This window comes from Elephas maximus, chromosome 24 (genome assembly GCF_024166365.1).
Source record: "Elephas maximus indicus isolate mEleMax1 chromosome 24, mEleMax1 primary haplotype, whole genome shotgun sequence".
Classification (NCBI taxonomy): domain Eukaryota; kingdom Metazoa; phylum Chordata; class Mammalia; order Proboscidea; family Elephantidae; genus Elephas; species Elephas maximus.
The window spans coordinates 29,954,181-29,974,304 of NC_064842.1; the positions used below are offsets into that span (position 1 = coordinate 29,954,181).

General features: G+C 39.5%; 1 protein-coding gene across 5 annotated transcripts in view; it reads left to right on the forward strand.

Moving 5' to 3' along the window:
* The first annotated feature begins 1,448 nt into the window (after positions 1-1,448).
* The window catches only part of TARBP1 (TAR (HIV-1) RNA binding protein 1), an 84,403-nt gene continuing 65,727 nt past the window's right edge, over positions 1,449-20,124 (forward strand). For all 5 annotated transcript variants that reach the window (XR_007515236.1, XM_049868047.1, XM_049868048.1 and 2 more), the window contains exons 1-8: positions 1,449-2,479; positions 6,787-6,884; positions 9,156-9,225; positions 11,942-12,090; positions 13,951-14,003; positions 15,996-16,093; positions 18,515-18,650; positions 19,271-19,367. Coding sequence is in view for 4 of the 5 variants with exons in the window: in XM_049868047.1 (XP_049724004.1) it covers positions 1,495-2,479; positions 6,787-6,884; positions 9,156-9,225; positions 11,942-12,090; positions 13,951-14,003; positions 15,996-16,093; positions 18,515-18,650; positions 19,271-19,367 (1,686 nt within the window). In the remaining variant the exon portion in view is untranslated. The remainder of the gene's footprint in view (positions 2,480-6,786; positions 6,885-9,155; positions 9,226-11,941; positions 12,091-13,950; positions 14,004-15,995; positions 16,094-18,514; positions 18,651-19,270; positions 19,368-20,124) is intronic.

Sequence of the window (20,124 nt, forward strand, 5' to 3'; positions counted from 1 at the left end):
ACACTGAGAATCATGGCTCAGCCAAGATGACACACAATCTTAACCATCAAAGCTAGGAAAACCTACTGGGCAGCTCTACTTTCACATGGGGTCACTGTAAGTGGGTGTGAAGTAGTATCTCACTGTGGGTTTAATTTGCATTTCCTTTGATGACTAATGGTGTTGAATACCTTTTCTTGTGCTTACTATTTGCATATTTTCATTTGCTAAGTATCTATTCAAGATTTTTGTCCGTTTTTGTTCAACAGATGAAATGATATGAAGAACATATATTGAAGTGGTATTTATTGGCACATTATGTTGAAGGGAATTAATATTTACTGACACATTAAAAATGGGCTTAAAATAGAATCATTTATGCATTGTCAATGGAAAACTGAATGACTCCGAAATTTTGAAAAATCTTGGCTATGTCAGGAGTGGTAACTTCAAATTACATCAACTCATGGTGTTTAATGTATGTCAAGCTCTTTCGGGCGGGGCTGTGTCTTCTCCGTTGACTAAGGGACAGACCTCTATGATTAGAAGGTAAAGACAACCCATATCATGTTTGCCTGGGAGTGAGCCAGGCAGCAAAAAAGTATCACGTATGCTGAGGTGAGGTTTTGTATTTCTGTATTTAACACTTGATGCCCCCAGAGAAAAAACAGACACATCTAGTATTTTCGAGTTTGGATGTAGGAAATGCATTGTGCAATGCATCCTAGTGTCAGCTCTGGAGAAAGGCGGAGTTCCTTGTGGGCTGTGTAGTCTTTTGCATTTACACCCCCTACAGCATTACAGTGCTTTTCAATTCTGACTGCACCTCTAAATCATGTGTGCTTTCTTGATTTTAACGAAGATGTCCAGACCCATTTCAGATCCACCGTGTCAGCTTCTTCCTGGATGGTACCCAAAACCAACAAAAACCCGTTGCCGTCAAGTTGATTCTGACTCATAGCAACGGTACAGGACAGGGTAGAACTGCTCCATAGAGTTTCTAAGGAGCGCCTGGTGGATTCGAACTTCCGACCTTTTGGTTAGCAGCCATAGCACTTAACCACTATGCCAGCAGGGCTGCTGGATAGTATCCGTCACTCATGATTTTAAGCATAAGCTCCTAGGTGATTGTGACGTGGGTCTTCTATGTGAACCTTGGGCCTGTGCCCACAAGCACGTGTCACTGTGTGCTCATGTACAGGCCAAACTCCAGGTCTGTTTCCAATGAGGAAGTCGAGGCAGTTGATGTAGACAATATGTTATTTTCAAGCATCCTTTTATTTCTATTACATTCTAAGATTTAAACGTTTAGCATTCTTAAAAAAAAACACAGTAAGGGGCTGGGGCGGAATGGAACACTTTCCAAAGAAGCACTGAAGGCTGAGTGGTAGGCGGCAATCCACAACCTTCGGCGGAGCGCGCGCGCCCCCGCGCCCAGTCGGGGCACGCGCACGCACCGCGCACGCGCAGCTCTTTCCTTAAGTTGTCTGGTGCTGGCGGCGCCGCGCGCGGCAAATGGAGTGGGTGCTAGCGGAAGCGCTGCTTGCTGAGAGCAGGGACCCCCGGGCCCTGCTTGGGGCGCTCTGCCGAGGGGAGGCGTCTGCGGAGCGCGTGGAGACGCTGCGGTTTCTTCTCCAGCGCCTCGAGGACAAGGAGGCGCGTGGGGGCGGCGGGGACGCGGGTGCGCGCCCCGCGGCGGTGCTGCAGGAAGCGGCGCGCGAGGCGGCAGTCGGGTACCTCGTGCCTCTGCTGCGGGAGCCCGGCCCAGAGTCGCCGCGCCTCCGCCGCCGTGTCCTGAGGGCGGCCGCCGGGGCCCTGCACTCGTGTGTCCGCCTCGCGGGGGGCCCGCAGTGGGTGGCCGCGCTGGCTGAGGAGGCTCTGCGCGACCTGCGCGCTGTGCGGCCGGATTCCGGCCACGAGGGGGCCTCCGGGGGCGCTGCCTGCGTACCCGACGGGCCGGGCGCCGAGGCGGCGGTGGAGGTCCTCGTGGCTGTCAGCCCCTGCCTGCGGCCGCGCGAAGACAGCGCGCTGCTAGAGCGGGTGGTGCAGGCTGCCGTGGCCGTGGCGCTGAGCGACGCCGAGGCCGGGCCGCCCGAGGAGGCGGCGGCGGCGCTGGCAGCCGGGCGGCTGCTGCCGGTTCTGGGCCGGTGCGGCGAGGAGGCGCTGCGGGCCGTGTGGGAGGGGCTGCGCGCTGCGGCCGCGCGGGCAGGGGCCTCGGGTCCGGGCGCCGGGCTAGCCGGGGTCGGGCGCCAGCTGTTGGTGCTGAGCGCCCTGGCTGAGAAGCTGCTGCCCGAGCCGGGCGCGGGCGGAGCCCCTCGCGGCCCAGAAGTGGGTCTCGACGCCCGGCGGTGCTGGCATTTCTGGAGGACCGTGCAGGCGGGCCTGGCTCAGGCGGAGGACGCGCTCACGCGCAAGAGGGCGCGCTATGTGCTGCGAAGGGCCGTGGAGGTGTCGGCGGAGCTGGGGGCAGACTGCGCGTGCAGCCCCCGGGAAGGAAACGGTACTTGCCTCTTTGCCCCTCGCCCGGTCCTGCTTGACTTCCCGGCAGGGGACCCCGCCTGCTTCGGAAAACCAGCTTGTAGTGCGACCTTTGCAGAATTTGCTTATTTCAGACGGTCCTCATAAAGTCTGAACACCTTGGGAACCTCGGCTGGAGGTGTTTCCTGAAGTGACACAAATCACTACAGTTGTGACCAGTCTATAGTTCCTCCACTTTCTGATCCAGAGTGAGGTGAAATACTGCACCTGTGGAGTAATTTAAGAAGATGACCCAAGTCCACGGCGAATTTTACAAACCCAAATTTGCACTATATTTGGTAGAGCCACTCAAATAGAAAAGAAAGGTTAAGATTCATCGGATTGAAAGGAACGTTAGTAACTGTTGTGGCTAAGTGAGTGTTAGAAATAAGCGTTAATAAAGCCATCACATTTTTTTGAAATATCCCTTGGGAATTAGGAGTAGGATTTACTAATATTTGTTAAACATGGCCGTTAAATCGACCTTTTGAGGATATTTTTGCCATTAATTTAATAGAATGGGGATGGGTCAGATTTTAAATACTTTTTAAAAAAATTTTACATTTTGAGCCATGTTTCCCACTTTATTACAGAAAAAGGGTAGATGAAATAAGCCCTCCCTTCAGTTTGGTATGTTACTAATGATCGGTTTGACCATGAAGTGTGTGAAAAGACGCTTAAGTCCTCTTAAATTTATTTTTAAGTTACCAAAATTCAGAACGGATTGATTCAAAATTGTCTCCATAGATAGACGATTTCTACTCTTTAAACCTTAGCTGACTATTCGTTTATTACAAGTAAAGGTTTCCTTTTGGTTGCAGTTCTGAGTAGGTTATTAGATTTTTATATACATTTACAAATTAGACAGTAAATATTTTAATAATCCACAAATAGGTGATCAGTGGGTGAGGGTTTTCACTGGAAAACTGAAAAAAAAAATTATCAAAACTAAACATGCACTTATTTGAGAGTCAGTCATTCTGCAGAATTTTAAGGCTAAACAATAGTCTTTTCATTCTCTCCCCTCCCCACACTTCTTCCATTTCAGAAAACAACCACTTTCAGCTCTTTAGCTGATTAGTTTGATATTTATCTCTATGTCTTAAAATAATGTATCCTCAGGTATCCTAGCTATATCATGGAAACCCTGGTGGTATAGTGGTTAAGTGCTACTACTACTAACCAAAAGGTTGGCAGTTGGAATCCACCACGTGCTCCTTGGAAACTATGGGGCAGTTCTGCTCTGTCCTTTAGGGTTGCTATGAGTCAGAATCGACCTTGACGGAAACAGTTTTGGGACTTTTTTTTTGGTTATAACATATTGTAACATCCACTTTATGGTTATAATTTTGCTTAAATGAGTACTCAGCATTTACAAAATAATGACTGTAAATGCTGTTCAGAGGTGGTCCATATAATAAACTATGACTATTTTTCCTTTCCCAGAAGTTTTTTCTAGGATTATGCCATTTAAAAATTTGGTTTTACCTGAATTTAGCACTAATTCAGCTACCAGTTCTTTGCCAATTGTCAGTGAAGGCATTTTACAAGTTTTGTGTTCTAGAAGTCATCTCTCCAGAATCCTTTAATATGCTCACATACTGATTGTTGCTCTTTATGCCTGGTGGACAGCTGACCTCCTAAAGATCAGTCTTCACCATCATCCTGGGTATTCCCTTTACCTGAGTTCTGTGTTGGACCTCATTTTCCGTGGTTTACACTCTCCTTTCCTTTGGTTTACTCACTTGTTTTGTTGAAGTGCATCCTCCAGTAGTTTCCTGAGGTAGATTTTAAGACAAAGCATGGCAGTAATTTCATCTTTATCTTTAATGTTTTTATTTCTAGTATTTCTGTTTGGTACTATAGGGTCGCTGTGAGTTTTTTACTTTGTTGTAGTTTCCATCCCTGAAAATCCTCTCTGTTCATGCATGTATGTCTGCTTTTTCCACTCGATCCTTTTTATATTAATCATAGTTATTTTCACATCCTACACTTGGACCATCTCTGGGTTTGGTTTTGTTTTCTGTTTTTCCTGTTGACAGTGGGTCATTTTTTTTCTTGCTTTTTTCTGTCTTAGAAATTTTAGATATTGTGTGTAAAAGAACAACAGTAGTGACTGAAGTAAATATTTATGCCTAGCAGTAGTCACTCTTCTGTCAGTCAGGATGTTAGTTTTGGGGGGTGGGTGTTGAGTCAGTTTAGTTTGTAATTGAGCTGGGCTTGGTCTTTTTGTGATGGTATAATTACCTTCAATGCACTGTAGTCTTCAGATTCTTCCGGTGATGGATTGTTGCTACCTGTGAAGCCTGGAGCACCAGATGTTTTTTCTCACTGTTTTTAGTTTTTCTCAAGCCCTGGATGCCTGTTCCACGGATGGGGTCTGTCTCCATGCTTTGCCCTTCCCTCAGGGGTAGACTGCTCACCTTTGTTGCTTCATATGAGGCTTGTGATAAGGAGCACAGGATTTTTAATTTCCCCTACTCTAGCCTCAGCCTTAGGCCTGGTGGACTTGAACCTGGATTCAAGATTTTTTGCTGTTTCTGCTCCTTCCCCGGGGGTACTCTACCTGCTACTTAATGAAGGGTCTAAAGCACATGTGCGTTTTCTTACCCTCTCCTGTAGCAGCTGAATTCTCCTGTGTCTGGTAGGTCTTGCACACCAGTTTCCTCCCCCACCCCATCAGTAGCAGACCACTGCCTTGTATCAGCTCAGGATATTGGGCAGGGGCCAGTTTCCTTTCCCTTCCACCGTGACAGATGGCCTTTGCCCAAGGTCAGTGTAGGTTGGGGAGAAAAGGTTTTCTATCCCCCCTAGAGGCACCAACTTTTGCCTGGTATTAGGGTAGGGACAGGGGTGAGAGTGTGGGAGGGTTTCCTGCCCCTCCTACAGGGACGGAGAGCTTTTGCCTCCTATCAGAGAGTAGTCCAGGGTGTAGCACAGTGGTGTCACTAAGGGGGTATGGGGAGTGAGGACCACATTGGGTGACACTCTCAGAGGGAGTGACACCAAAATGACTGTCTATAAAATTTTTGGGTAGTGTTTCAGCAGAAATTTTTTTTTTTTTATAAAAGTATCCCTGTATTATAACAACAAAAACATTTTCATAAGCCTAGCTTACATGTTTCAGTATACCTGCAAAGCTAAAACTCTGCTGACTTACTCTTTGAACCTTCTAATGCGCTCAGGTTAGAGCTGTCACTATTACCCAATTACAGTGACACTTGGAATCACATGGTTTCATCTGCACGTGCTTCAAGCATCTGCTGTTTTCATTGTCGCTGATTTGGTCAGATTTTCTCGTGTTTTAGCTACAGTATTGTGGGAATTCATATTTGGAACCTGTATCAGTAACTTTTTTGAGAATAAAGTAGAAACTAAAGGAAAAGGAGCGATATACGGGAATTACGATTTATGGGTAACATTTAATACAAAAAACATTACTCAGAATTCTCTATAGTCTGGTATGGGAGGAGGCCTGTGGGTGGGGTGTGGGGGGAACATCATGAGTTACCATACTGGTTGACACCAACCCTAGTGACGCCACTGGCATAGCAGGTTTTCTGAGTGTTGCCAGTGGCAGTTGATCACCATTTCGTATTTCTATAGGGTACGGATGACCTTCTCCAGTTGGCCCTGCTCCACTCTCAGACCTAGGCAGGCCCTGTGCTACCATGGGTCTCCTGCCTTGCCACAGCTTCACGAGGGAAGCCTGTGGATAAGAGCTAGTTCAGTGGGTATAGGCTTCCCTGGGGTTGTTCTCAGGGTTTCTAAGGTATCAAACTAACTCACACTTGGTCTTTAAAAAATTGTCCAAATTTCACCTTTTTTTTTAACTGCTTTTTTTTTTTTGTTTTTTGGGTTTCCTCTATGCCTGTTTATTCAGTTTCTTGAGTTTGCTTGGTTTTTGTCTGCTTTTCACATTCCAAATTTCATCACTATTGTCTGCTTCCCTTTTTGTGCCATTCTCTGGAGTTTTGCCCTAAAAATCTTACTGTTACAGTGAGGTTCTGAGGGAGAGAAAGTGGAGTTTATATGGGTAAATCTGCCATTCTTATCCAGGGCTCCAAAATAGTAACCTTAATTAAAAACAATTTTTCTTTTGATATCTTTGTTAGTCCGAGGAAGCCTTGTCTCTTCTAGGCTTTGATACAGGGGCATACCCTTCATTATTTGAGAATATAACATTTGGCAATAGAGTTATTATTTTAAGAACAGTTTTCATTAAGAAACTTGTGAAATGGGCAAAATGAGGAGGAACTAATTCTGTTTGTTTTTTTTAAACCATATCAGACCCAAGTGTGTTTTGGTGGAATGAAAAGAAAAAAGATGAGCTTCTAAAATTTTGGGAAAACTATATTTTAATTATGGAAACACTAGAAGGAAACCAGGTAAGTGTTTTCATATTTTTAGCAAAGCCTCTAGGGATGTAATTTTCATTTTTAAAAAAACATTTTGAATAAGCAGTACTAAAAATTAACTTGGAGCCCTGGTGGCACAGTGGTTAAGAGCTTGGCTGTTAACCAAAAGGTGAGCAGTTCGAATCTAGCAGCCGCTCCTTGGAAACCCTGTGGGACAGTTCTACTCTGTCCTGTGGGGTTGCTATGAATTGAAATCAACTTGACGACAATGGATTTTTTTTTTTTGAAGATCAACTTGGATATAGCATGATAGAATTCAAACATACTTTGTTTTCTAACATAAATATTTAAAATTGAATGTAAATTATTTTAGGAAATTAAATAATGCTTTTGTTTGGCTTAGATTATTGTTTTAAAAAATTTAGTCTTATTTTGTCTTCCCTTGATATTTAATCCTAAAGTGTTAGCGTTTAGTTTCTGTACCTTGTTCATGAAAATCTAAAAAAAAAAAAACTTTAGGAAGATTTTTACTTAAAGCAATTCCAAAGAATTCTAAAGGTGAGTTAAAGTAAATAATTGCCCTTTAATTTTGTAGGTTTTCTTTCTTTTTTAATTCTTATATCTGTATATTCCTATTTCTTTGAACATTACTTGCTGATTGAATCTGAATTTATAATCCTGATTGGTGGGATAGATTTTTCAATAGACTGGGCAATCAAAAAATCATTTGTAATTGACTTTGGATTAGTTTTTGTAGAATCATGGAATTTTTAATCTTAGGGTTTTTAATCTTAAGCTTATCTGATCTACTGTGATGGCTCTCAAACTTTATGGTTCATCAGAATCACCTGGATGGTTTGTTAAACTGTAAATTTCTGGGCCCCACCTCTAGAGTTTCTGATTTAGCAAGTCTGGGGTGAGGCCTGAGAATTTTAATTTTTAACACGTTCCAAGGCAGTGCTTATGGTGCTGATCTCTGGACCATACTTTGAGAACCACCGGTGTAGGGGGGGTTCCCGGTCTTTAAGCTGTAGTTCACCAAGAGGCCAGCCATCTGTGGAGTCATTGTAAGGTGTTAGTCCAAATGTGTACCTAGTATTCTTTGTGGACGGAAATAAAGAATTACTCATACATGCTAAATATATATAGATACAAGAATGAGGAATAAAGAAAAAGCATTTCTAAATTCAAGTCAGCTTTTATGGCTTTCCTAATTAGTAGATCTGTAAAACCCCCACTATTTTTGTGCATGGGTTATCAGAAGTTCTTGCAACGTAAAAGGGGGCCCTCATAGCAAAAGAAGCGTCCGGATATGTTTGTCCAAGTCTAATCCCTCATTTTATAGATGAAGGAACTTGGCAGGAAAAGTGAAGTGACAAGGATAGCCAGTTAGCAGTTTTATTTGATGGTGAATTAGTATGATCTGGGAATTCATGCTAGCATTCTGAATGAAATATATAGAAATTTAAAAAGTCTTATTTGCCTATATTTTGAAGGATATATAAGTTAAAGTCTGTAGCAAAGGCTTTTGCAACATGGTGTGAGTAGTGCGAAGAACACTGAACTCTGAACTGGCTTGAGCAACTTGAGTCACTGGAGAAAATATTTTAGTGTTTTTTTCCACTTTGAAATATATTGGTATTATCACCCTTACTATTTCCCAGTACTGTTGAGGATTACGTGACCTAGTTTATGATATTCAATATAGAAATGTAAATATAGCTACTCCACTTATCAACTATCTCATTATCCAACATTTTGCATTTACGACAGTTGTAAAAAAAATCTATCCAACTATTTTGGGCATTAGCAACATACACCTGGCAGTAACGAATGACGAGATGCATGGCGAGAGTAATGCTGGCTGTGTTGATTAAAGTTATGTGTCAGCTTGGCTGGCCATGATTCTCAGTGTTGAGGCAGTTATGTAATGATATAATTTGGCAATTATATAATGATGTAGTCGTCCTCCATTTTTGTGACCTGATGTGGTCATCCTCCATTTTTACATGCCAATTTTCATGTGACGACCTGGTCTTAGAACCAAACCATGTCAATCAGTGAGGAGTGGGTGTATTATTGTAACTCTATTCTAGGTTATATTTATTAGCTTTGCCAGAATCAATCTTACGTTCTTGGATTTATACCATTTAAAAGTTGAAAGGATCAGGGTCCTTGTCTGTATTTTTTACATAGGGGTAAAAGCACAGAAGAAAGGCTATTATATAAATAGATGAAAATTCCCTTAAGTTTTTAAAGATAAGTTTTCATTTCATACGCTATTTTAATTTTTATTTTCAGATACATGTTATAAAGCCAGTCTTACCAAAGCTAAATAATCTGTTTGATTATGCAGTGTCAGAGGAGAAAGGTAATGGTTAATTTTATTTTAATTTTTTATAACATTTATAGTTTTACCCCCTGATTTTATAAGTAATACTTGCTCATTATAAAGAATTTAGAAAAACATAAAGTGTGAAGAACAAAATATAAATCATCTCATAGCACTGCCACCAAGAGATAATAGCATTAGCATTTCCGATATACACTGTCTTAGTTACTCAGTGCTGCCATAACAAAAAAAATACCATAATTGGGTGGCTTTAAAGGACAGATATTTATTTTCTCACAGTTGTGGAGGCTAGAAGTCCCAGTCAGGGTCTTGGCCATGTCAGTTCCTTCTGTAGACATCTCTCTTAGTTTCTGGTGTCTGCCAGCAGTCCTTGGTGTTCTTTGCTTCTAGGTGGGTCCTCATATGGTGTCTGTCTTCCCCTGTGTGTGTCTCTGTGTCTATTCTGGTCTTTTTATAAGATCCCACTTTAGAAGTGATTAGGTTTAGGACACACCCTACTTTGGTATAACCTCATTAACATAACAAATGAAAATCCCAGTTTCCAAACAGGATCATATTTACAGGTACAGGGGTTAAGGGCTTCAACGCGAATCTTGGGGGGATGCAATTCAATCCATAGCATACACCCTTTGGGCCATATTGTTCACAGTACTTTATCTCACTTAGCAGAGTATCCAGTGCATTTACCCATATCCTTAAATAGTCTTTGAGAACGTCATCGTAAATGACTACACAGTTTTCTGTGACTTGGAGGTATGCTTAAGTTTGTAAACCTTTTATTATGGAAAATTTCAAACATACACGGAACTAGAAGAGTATGTATGATGAACCCCTCATCATCTAGCTTCAACAATGATCAACTCGTGGCCAGTCCTGCTTCTCCTACCATAAATAACCTCCCCTACTTACTCCCTACCACGTTGTTTTGAAGTACATCTAGACACCGCATTATCTCATTTGTAAATATTTTGATTCGTATCTTTAAAAAATAAGGACTCTTTGGTTATGTTTTAAAGATGGTATATTGTATGTTTTTAATAATTGCTCTTTGTTCTTTTTATGATTATATATGTTAACTAATTTCCATTTTTATCCTCTTACTGTATCTGCTACTCAGTATTTTGTTAGAATCACTCTTTTTGGTTTCAATTATTGTTCTGTATCTTGGACCTCTTAGGAACAGAAAATTCCAGGGTGTATTTTAAATATGGTTTTTAAGCCCTTATTCGCAACTGTATTATGGGAAATAAAATGAAACTGGAGCTTCCTAAAATTACTTTATGAATTGAAATTCAGATCAGTGAAACAGCTAAATGCAGGCTAACAGTGTTTTGTATTCATATGAGGGATAAAAGGCTGCATTATAGGGTTTACACCTGAAAATTAACCTAGGTAAATGGATTTTACTGCCTACTCTAGATAATTGCAATCTTAGTAGTTTGATCCCTTAGGAATTGAGCTTTATTCAGCTGATTGTTTTCTGATACACTGGGATTTTTTCACAGACCATAAGAATCTATAGTCCCACCTGGGGCTAGAATTTAATTGAATCCCGTTGTGACTTCACTTATGCATTTAGCATTAAAATAATGCATTTATTATCACGTTTTACCCATAGCCCTTGGCAAACCAAATAACAACAACTGATTTTGAAAAATTACCATTTCCAAAGAATTGCACAAGCATCTTGGTGTGAATTATAAATAATGGACCAGCTTATTTATAGGATGTCATGACTAAAAAGTACTGAATTTTTTTTTCTAATAGAACTAAAGAATATTTCAGAAAAATTAGAAAAATACGTATATGGTACACATTCCATTTTTAATTTGTTTACTCGTTTATGCATTCACTTAATAGATATTTACCTAGTACCCAGTATATGCTAAGCACTGGGATAAAGTGGTGAGACATATGTGGTGTTTTTCAGTTGATTTTTGTCTGTTTTCCACAAAGAAATAGAAAAAATAATTTTTGATTATGGTGAGTTCTATGAGGAAGCAAACAAGGGGCTGGAAAGTGTACGGTGGGGCCATACTTTAGGTAGGGTGACTAAGGAAGGCCTTTCTTAGGAAATGACATCTGAGCTTAGAGTTCTAGGCTGAGGAAGCAATGCTTTTTGCAGAAACTGTGAGATGGGAAACAGCTGGAGGAGGTAGAGGAACAGAGGACAAGTGTGGCTGGAGCCAAGGGGGTATAGGGGGCGGGTACGTATTGGTAGAGTAGGAGTCAGGGGTCCACTCATGCTTTGTAGACCATGGTAAGGAGTTTGGGTTTTATGCTAAGAACTGTGAGAAGCCATTTAAGTGTTTTAAACCGAAGTGTGACCATTTCAGATTTGAATTTTAAGAACATCACTCTGGCTGCTGTGTGAAAAATTGATTGAAGTAGGGTGAGAGAAGAATTGATTGAAACCACCCCAGATCTAAAGTTCCAATCTGCATGCTTGGGGAATATTTAATTTTTGTATACTGTAGCATCTATAGTGCTTGTGTGCGGCCTTTCTAAGTGAAATGGTGTTATACTGAAGTTATTTTTGTTATTCGATAATAAAACCTCTTGGATACCTCTTGGATGTGATTAAAACCAAACTCACTCACTTTGATAGTGTTCGAATGAAGTTAATGTGTTTATGTGTATATGCATTTATTATGAATATATAATCTATGTAACCTGGGTAGAGAGAGACATAATTTAAGAGGCACATGTTAACATGAGATGCTTATTTCCACAGGATTTTGGCTCTTTCACCCATCCTGGCATATGTGTATTTATAAAAGAATGTTTGAAAGTGAAAATAAAGTCCTGACCAAAGAAGGTGTTACCCATTTTTTAGAGCTCTATGAAACAAGGGTTCTTCCATTTTCACCAGAATTTTCTGAGGTAATAGCCTATCCTTTTTTTTTTTTGTCCCCTTTGTCAAAAGATGGAGCCCTGGTGGCACAGTGGTTAAGAGCTCAGGTTGCTAACCAAAAGGTCTGCAGTTCGAATGCACCAGTCACTCCTTGGAAACCCTATGGGACAGTTCTGCTCCGTTCTGTAAAGATCACCATGAGTTGGAATAGACTCGATGGTAATGGGTTTAGTTTTTTGGTTTTGTCAAAAGATGAGAGGTAAAGGCATTTGTCGTATCCTGTGTCATCTTGGAAACCCTGGTGGCGTGGTGGTTAAGTGCTATGGCTGCTAACCAAAGGGTTGGCAGTTCGAATCCGCCAGGTGCTCCTTGGAAACTATGGGGCAGCTCTACTCTGTCCTATAGGGTCGCTATGAGTTGGAATCGACTCAATGGCACTGGGTTTCTTTTTTTTTGGTTTTGTGTCATCTTTAAAAGTATATGCCCCCAAAAAACAAACCTGTTGCTGTGGAGTTGGTTCTGACTCATAGCAACCCCACGTGTTAGAGTAGACCTGCCCCATGGGGTTTTCTTGGGTATAATCATTAAAGAAACAGATCGTCAGGCCTTTCTTCCGTGGCATCGCTGGGTGGGTTTGTACAGCCAACCTTTAGGTTAGTAGTCAAGTGCAGACCATTTGCAGACCCAGGGACTATATGTATATAAAACCAAAAACCAAATCCACTGCCTTCAAGTTGATTCTGACTCATAGCAGCTCTGTAGGACAGAGTAGAACTACCCCCACAGGGCTTCCAAGGCTGTAACCTTTATGGAAGCAGACTGCCGCATCTTTTCCTGCAGAGCAGATGGTGGGCTCAAACTGTGGACCTTTTGGTTAGCAGCTGAATGAAGCTCTAAAATTGCAAGTAGTATTTTATAGATTTGTATGCAATAAATCCTGTTTCCCTCAACTTAGCTATCATATTTAGAAAAAGTTTAATCTAGTTTGTTGAGGAGTGAATGCTAGATCTGCCTGCATCATTACCATTCTGAATAAGGAGTTATGTGGTACCAATATTCTAGAGTGCGGAATCTATGGTATGGAGGCTTTTTGATGATGCTGTTATTACCATAATTTTGAATCGCTGAATTATTGCTCTTAGTTTAGAGATGCTACCCCAGTTCTGAGGCAATGAATCACTGTTGCTTACTTTCTTAAGCAAATCGCCTTTCGAACCATAATTATTTTAAGCTTTTATATTTCTATTTGTCAGGAATCACACAAAATAAAGAGACTTTGAGAATTATAGCTGTGATTGTTAGTTTTATGTTATAGTGTTTATTTGAGTTTCACAATTACTTAGGTTTAGTAATTTACCACTTACTTAGAGGTAACTTACGTAAATTTTTTAAATTATCTGAGTATATGCTACAGTATTCTGATATGCACCCTTTCCCACGTTCCTCTGTCCTTTTTGTACTTCCTTTAAGCCTGGTCTTTTGACCAGTGTCTAGTAATAGTTGTGGAGATAAATTTTCCTACTTTATCTTCCAGGCATAGGCGCTTAATTTCGGCTTGTGTATCTTTTTGTGTTTTGTTTGTTACTGCATTTATTTCCCAGCACGTGTCCCACTTCAGGTTCTTTCTTCCTTCTTGACCCAACACATCAGCTCTCTTCTGAGTATCCTGTACATTTTGATCAGGTGGGAAAATTCTGTACTCATTTTGTTGTTCTGGTAGAAACAAGGTACTCTCAAAGACCGTCACTGACTTAACCCAGAGGGTAAGCCGGCAGCTTTGCTGACAGCAGCCGTTCGACAGCCCTGTTCAGGGTGCGCCGTCAGGGCCAGCTGAGTTCTCAGAATTGCAGTAAAAACCCAGTACCAATTGTGTGCTTTTTTTTTTTTAGTTTATTATTGGACCGCTAATGGATGCGCTTTCAGAGAGCTCTCTGTATAGCAGGTAAACCTGTTACCTAGTGGTGATGCAGGAATAAGTGTTTGATACACAAGTCTGTCATGTTTATGGACCATGATCAGATCGTTTAATGCATTTGGTACATACTACATGTGCTGCCTCATAGACATTTAACTTTTTCTTATCGTGTAATCCCTTCTATATTTGTTATTCTTCTTGGCTTTCTTCTGTTATTTGTATCAAGTGCTCCTCCTTTCCTTTTTGCCTTGTTGACTTTCCTCACCTTGAACCCCTCTATTCTTAAAAAAAAAAAAATTCTTAGGCTTTTAAAAAGTATATTTTATGTAGCTCACTTTCTTTCTTCTTGGAAATTATACTGACATTGATGAACCAGCACTTTAAAGTTTTTTTGTGTTTTTTTCCCCCTTTTTATTTTGACTTAATTTTAGAGTTATGGACAAGTTGTGAGAATAACACAAAGAGTTCTCGTATGGTTGCATCTTTATTCCTCAAATGTTAATATTTTACCACATTTGCCTGACCATTGTCTCCCTCCCTCTGTGTGTGTGTGTGTATGTTTCTTTCTTAGCTCTGTCTGCTGAGCAGATACCCCCATACACATCTGGATCTACTTCCATGCCTGTCTGCTCTCTAGCTAGCTGTTAGCTATATTAAGAATCATGAATTCATACTAGTATACTCAATTCCAGTCCACCCCTACAGGAAATTACCTTTCCCATTTCTGTATTTGACAGTGGCTCCCCGTGTCCATAATATATTTCCTTATTTGGCACTTTGACCTTTTGAAAAAGTTGACAGTGAGAAGAGGTTGTCAGTATTGTGGCTTTGCCTTATTTTCTGGAGTGTGGTCTATATTCTTTTTTTTTTTTTAATTTTTATTGTGCTTTAAGTGAAAGCTTAGAAATCAAGTCAGTCTCACACAAAAACTTAATATATACCTTGCTACATACTCCCAGTTGCTCTCGCCCTAATGAGACAGCCTGCTCAGCCCACTCCCTCCCTCCATTCTCTCTCTTTTCGTGTCTTTCTTCAGCTTCTAACCTCCTCTACCCTCTCATCTCCCATCCTGGTCTGTATTCTTGAGTTATGTCTTCAATATTTTCCCCTGCTTCTGAAATTATGTTGTCTTTCTGATATTGATTAACTGCATGTTTACGTGTATATATTCTGTTTGATATGCTTCTGAACAGAAAAAAAAAAAAATTACCCACCCCTACTAAATTTCTTTAAAAATGTTTAATCGGCCCGTGCCAAGGTATATTAATGTTTAGTCCTGTTTAATAGCTATTGGGAGAGCATAGCAATGCTTGATTTTCCAATTATTTTTAGTTTTCAAATTATTCATTACTGTTGAATAGTTTTTTGAAGCATTTAGACAGCTGGAGAGCAGCAAAGCCATTAAAAAAAAGCTTGGCGCTTTCTAAAAGAGTTGCCAGACACATTTATTGTGAGACACCTGTAGTTTTCTAGTACTCTGCTGTGTTCGATTAACAGATAATGTTCCTGGCAGAAGCATATAGCAGAAAAAATATGACTTTAGTAGATGGTAACAATTAAATCGTCTTGCAAAAGTAATTTATTACTAATAATGTGTCTTTACTATGAATGTTATTTCTTTACTTTAGACCCAAAGATTTAGTCATTGGATTATATGTCGAAAACAATAAAATATAATTTAAAACTATCGTATCTTTAGACTTTTTTTTTATTTTTTGATAATGGTGTTTAACAAGATTTATATATGTGTAAATGTAGGGGGACGTTTCCTAAAAAAAGAAATCTACGCCTACGTAGTATAGTAGGTTATTCACTCGTGTGTTTTCCTAGAAGAGCCTTGTGGCTCAGTAACCAGAAGGCTCCTCAAAATTTTACTGAAAAATAAAATGCAGGTTCAGAAAAAGAAGAGTGATTTGTTGTTGAAAGACTTTTGGGCCATAATCCACTTAGAGTTGTTTCAGTATGCTTATTTGTAAATAGATTTTAAATAGTTGTTTTTTTCTCCCTCTTTGTGTGTAGGTCCCCAGGTCAGCTGATGGGCAGTGGTTCTCCATTGGGATTGAAATTACAGAAGTTTTTAGTCACTTACATTTCTCTACTTCCAGAAGAAATAAAGAGTATGTGTCATTAAGGCGTTTTTTTTTTTAAATGTATTTGCTTAAAATTTTTTTTTTTTTAGCATATTGGTTATAAGTGACATCCTAGACTATTATAATCAATATTATCAAAATAGGTTCCTTTTTTCCAGATATGCAAATTTTGTCAGAATTATGCAGGTGTCTGTTGTAATCAAGTACACGCTTTATTATATATGTATCATATATGTTACCAATATTGGCACCGGTAGCTTGAAGTAATTTTAAAAGATGTGCTGCAGTTAGATCGGTTTTCTAACTGCTATTCAATTTCAAAAACTAGAAAAATAGGTTGAAGAAAGAGAACCTGGGTTTAAGAAAAAAGTTAAAAACAATATCCATTCTGGCAAAGTTCTGATGACCTTTTTCAGATTGGGGATTTTTTCTTTTTTTCTTTAAAGAGGTGTAATAAGTTGGTAAGCCACATACACAAGCAGTGTTATTTTGCTTGTGAAGCATAAAAACTTACTTGAATATAGTCCTTTTTTCACTCCTGCCTTTGTGACTTGTGAAGTGACTCTGCGTATGACCAGTGGTAATATGTATTTGAAAGTCAGAAAGCTTAAGGAAAACAGAGTCCGTATATCATGGCTTTAAATTTTGAGAAAATGAATTGTTTTGATTGCTTCTTAAAAAAAAAGGTTAATAGACAAGATGATCTAGCTGTCAGAGCCATACTTCAGTTTGCTAGAATTTAGAAATTTAAGCTTCTGGATTCCAGCAATATGGGCATTAATTTGTCAGTCATGTTGGTGCCTCTCATGTCAGTAACACCACATAAGTGAAATAATAGTAGTCACCGTCTTCTGGAATTTGAATACCTGGTGTTTGTGGCTTAGTGCCAGACACATAGTAAACACTTGGTAAAGATGTTTAATAAGTGTGAGATGGAAGGTGGCCATTGCCTTGTTTCTTACAGCATGAGTGAGGTATTCAGCAAAGGGTGGGATTTAGTGAACAAACAAAAGTGAGTAAATAATATGTTTACTAGGTTTTTACTTAGCGATGTTTTCAGTCAGCAATTTCCAATGAATTATCTTCAGTGTATCTAGTTTCGTGCTAGGTGCTTTGGAAAATATAAAGTCCATATAATACTCTTACAGGAACTTTGAGGATTTCTTAACAGGCATTCATTCTCCAACGATGATCTGAGAAAACAGCTAGGCCGTTTCATTAACTGCATGATGTGAAGGTCCTCAGCAAATCACGCGTTAGCATAGAATGAAACACTGCCCCTTTGTATCTGGAAGTAGAAAAATAAATTATAGTGATTAGACCCAGGATAATCAGGAAACAGCCTATGAGAAAGATCCAGTGTTGTTCTTTGCAGATACCAGAGGCCAGTTACCTTCAGTCTTTCCCATCCTGTTTTTCCTTAACACGTCTTAAACTGAAGAGTGTTTTCTAACACTAAAACATTTATCTTTTGCCTTAAAATTAGCTGCGTATCTCTACGATATAGAATACTTATCTCGCAAAACAGTAATGAAATTGAAATAGCAATGATTTCTTTTTACTACAACTTGTTTGAGATATAACCTACACACCATACAATTAATTCAGTGGTTTTTAGTATATTCATAAAGTTGTTCAACGGTCACCACTATCTAATACCAGAATATTTTCATCACCCCAGAGAGAAACCTCATACCCATTAGTAATTACTTCCCTTTGTCCTCTCCTCCTAGTCCCTGGCAGCTGATAATCTACTTTCTGTCTCTATAGACTTGCCCATTCTGGACATTTCATAGAAATGGTATCATGTAGTATATGAGCATAATGGTTTCAGGGTTCATCCATGTTGTAGCATGTGTCAGTACTTTATTCCTTTTTATGGCTGCGTAATATTCTGTTGAATAGATACACAATTTATTTATCCATATATCAGTTGATAGACGTTTAGATTGTTTCCACTTTTTGGCTATTGTGAATAATGCTGCTATGAACATTTGTGTACAAGTTTTTGTGTGTTCATATGTTTTCATTTCTCTTGGGTATATACCTAGGAATAGAATTTCTGGGTCATATGGTATTTCTCATGTTTAACTTTTTGAGAAACTTCTAAACTGTTTCCAAATAGCTTTCTTTTGATTTAACTCATGATATTGTACCTTAAATAATATACTTGACTGCTTTCACAGTGAATTTATTTTATTCAATTAAAAAAGTGGCTGTACCACCATTTTATGTTCCCACCAGCAGTGTATGAGGGCTCCAAGTTTTCCACATCTTTGCCAACACTCCTTATTGCCTATCTTTTTATTATAGCCATCCTAGTTTTTTTTTAATGGATGTGAAGTAGCATCTCCTTGTGGTTTGTATTTGCATTTCCCTAATGACTGATGATAGTCATCTTTTCATGTGTTTATTGGCAGCCATGATTTTAACTTTTTCTTTTTTCAGATGGTTTCCTGTTAAAGCTTATTCAGAAAATGACAAGTAGACACTGGTGTGCTGTTCCCATTTTGTTTCTGTCTATGGCTTTGGCAAATGTCCCAAGATGTAAAGCCCTGGGTGTAGAAGGGCTTCTTGCTCTCAGGTAATTTACTGTGTATGTGCCACATAGGGTTATGTGCCATGACGTTCCATTACTAAATTTTTTTCCCCTCTGCTTAAGTCTACAGTGAGTGTTTTTAGTTGGTAATGGCTTTGGGATTTGTGAGCTCCTAATTTAAACATGAAAACAAGTAAATTAAAAAAAAATTTTTTCATATAGAGTTGGACTTACTTGATTTTATGAATTACTAACTTTAATATGTACTATAACACATCGTGTTGGCTTTTGACCACTTTAGGTAAGGCCAGTAAATTTCTGTTGCATTGATAGGTAGAAAACTAAAAAGGCCAGGTGATAATATTGATAAGGAGGTATTTCAAAAAGTATAAAATTCTTACCTTGAAAGCAAAGATGAAAAAAAATTTTGAAAAGCAAATATAAAAAAGCATTTGTGTCTTTGTATACAGTCTTTTTGTTTCTAAAAGAGATTTTAAAATTGAGTTCTATTAGATGCCTTAATAGAAAATAATAGCTTTGAAATTCTGCTGACAGTGATTTTCTGTATTAGAAATCATAGATACTGTGAATCAACTTGTCAGTAACTATCACTTATCAGAATTATCTTCAGAAGGAAGGAATGTGTTTTTGCTTTTTAATGCCAGGGATGTTCTTCAGTGTACTATGATCACACATCAGATTCTGTTGAGAGGAGCAGCTCAGTGCTACCTTCTTCAGACAGCTATGAATTTGGTAGATGTGGTAAGTTTATCTTTTTTACTCATGATACTTCAATTTATGAGTCTTAGTGAGTATGCAAAAAAGAGTTAACATGGCAGGCCTGTGACTGCTACCATTAGAAAGACCTGCTTGTAAGATGGGCCTTTGGCTGGCTCTGGGAACTTGAATTTCAGGAGGGTACCTGTTCTAACTAATTAGAGTAGATCACTGTACCTAAACTGTTTGTACAAACAGTGGTGTATGCTGAGCACCTGCTTTCCTTTTGGAATTTTGGTACATGCTAAGCAGAGGGTGAACAGTGAACACATAAACAGTTGCTAATAAAAACCCTGGGCACTGAGGCTCTAGTGACCTTCCTTTGTAGACAGCCCTTCACAGGTGTTGTCATAACTTGTTGCTGGAGGAATGAAGTGCATCTGTGTGGCTCTAGTGGGAGAGGACTCTAGAAGCTTGGGCTTGGTTTCCTCCACATTTTGCCCCATGTGCCTTTTCCTTTGCTGATTTTACTCTGTATCTTTTTGCTGTGATAAATCTTAGCTATGAGTGTGACTATATGCTGAGTTCTTCGAGTACTTCTAGAGAATGCATGAACTTGGGGTGGTCTTGGGAACTCTCAGCACAGTGGGTATAAAAATTGGTGAGTGGATATAAAAATGGAAATTGAGCCCCTTTTGGAGGATTTTGTAACTTTTGAATCTTCCTTTAACTTATTCTCCAGTTCTTACGGGGTGATGTATAATCAGAAGGGCACTTAGCCTCTGCTCTCCCTCCTGCTTTT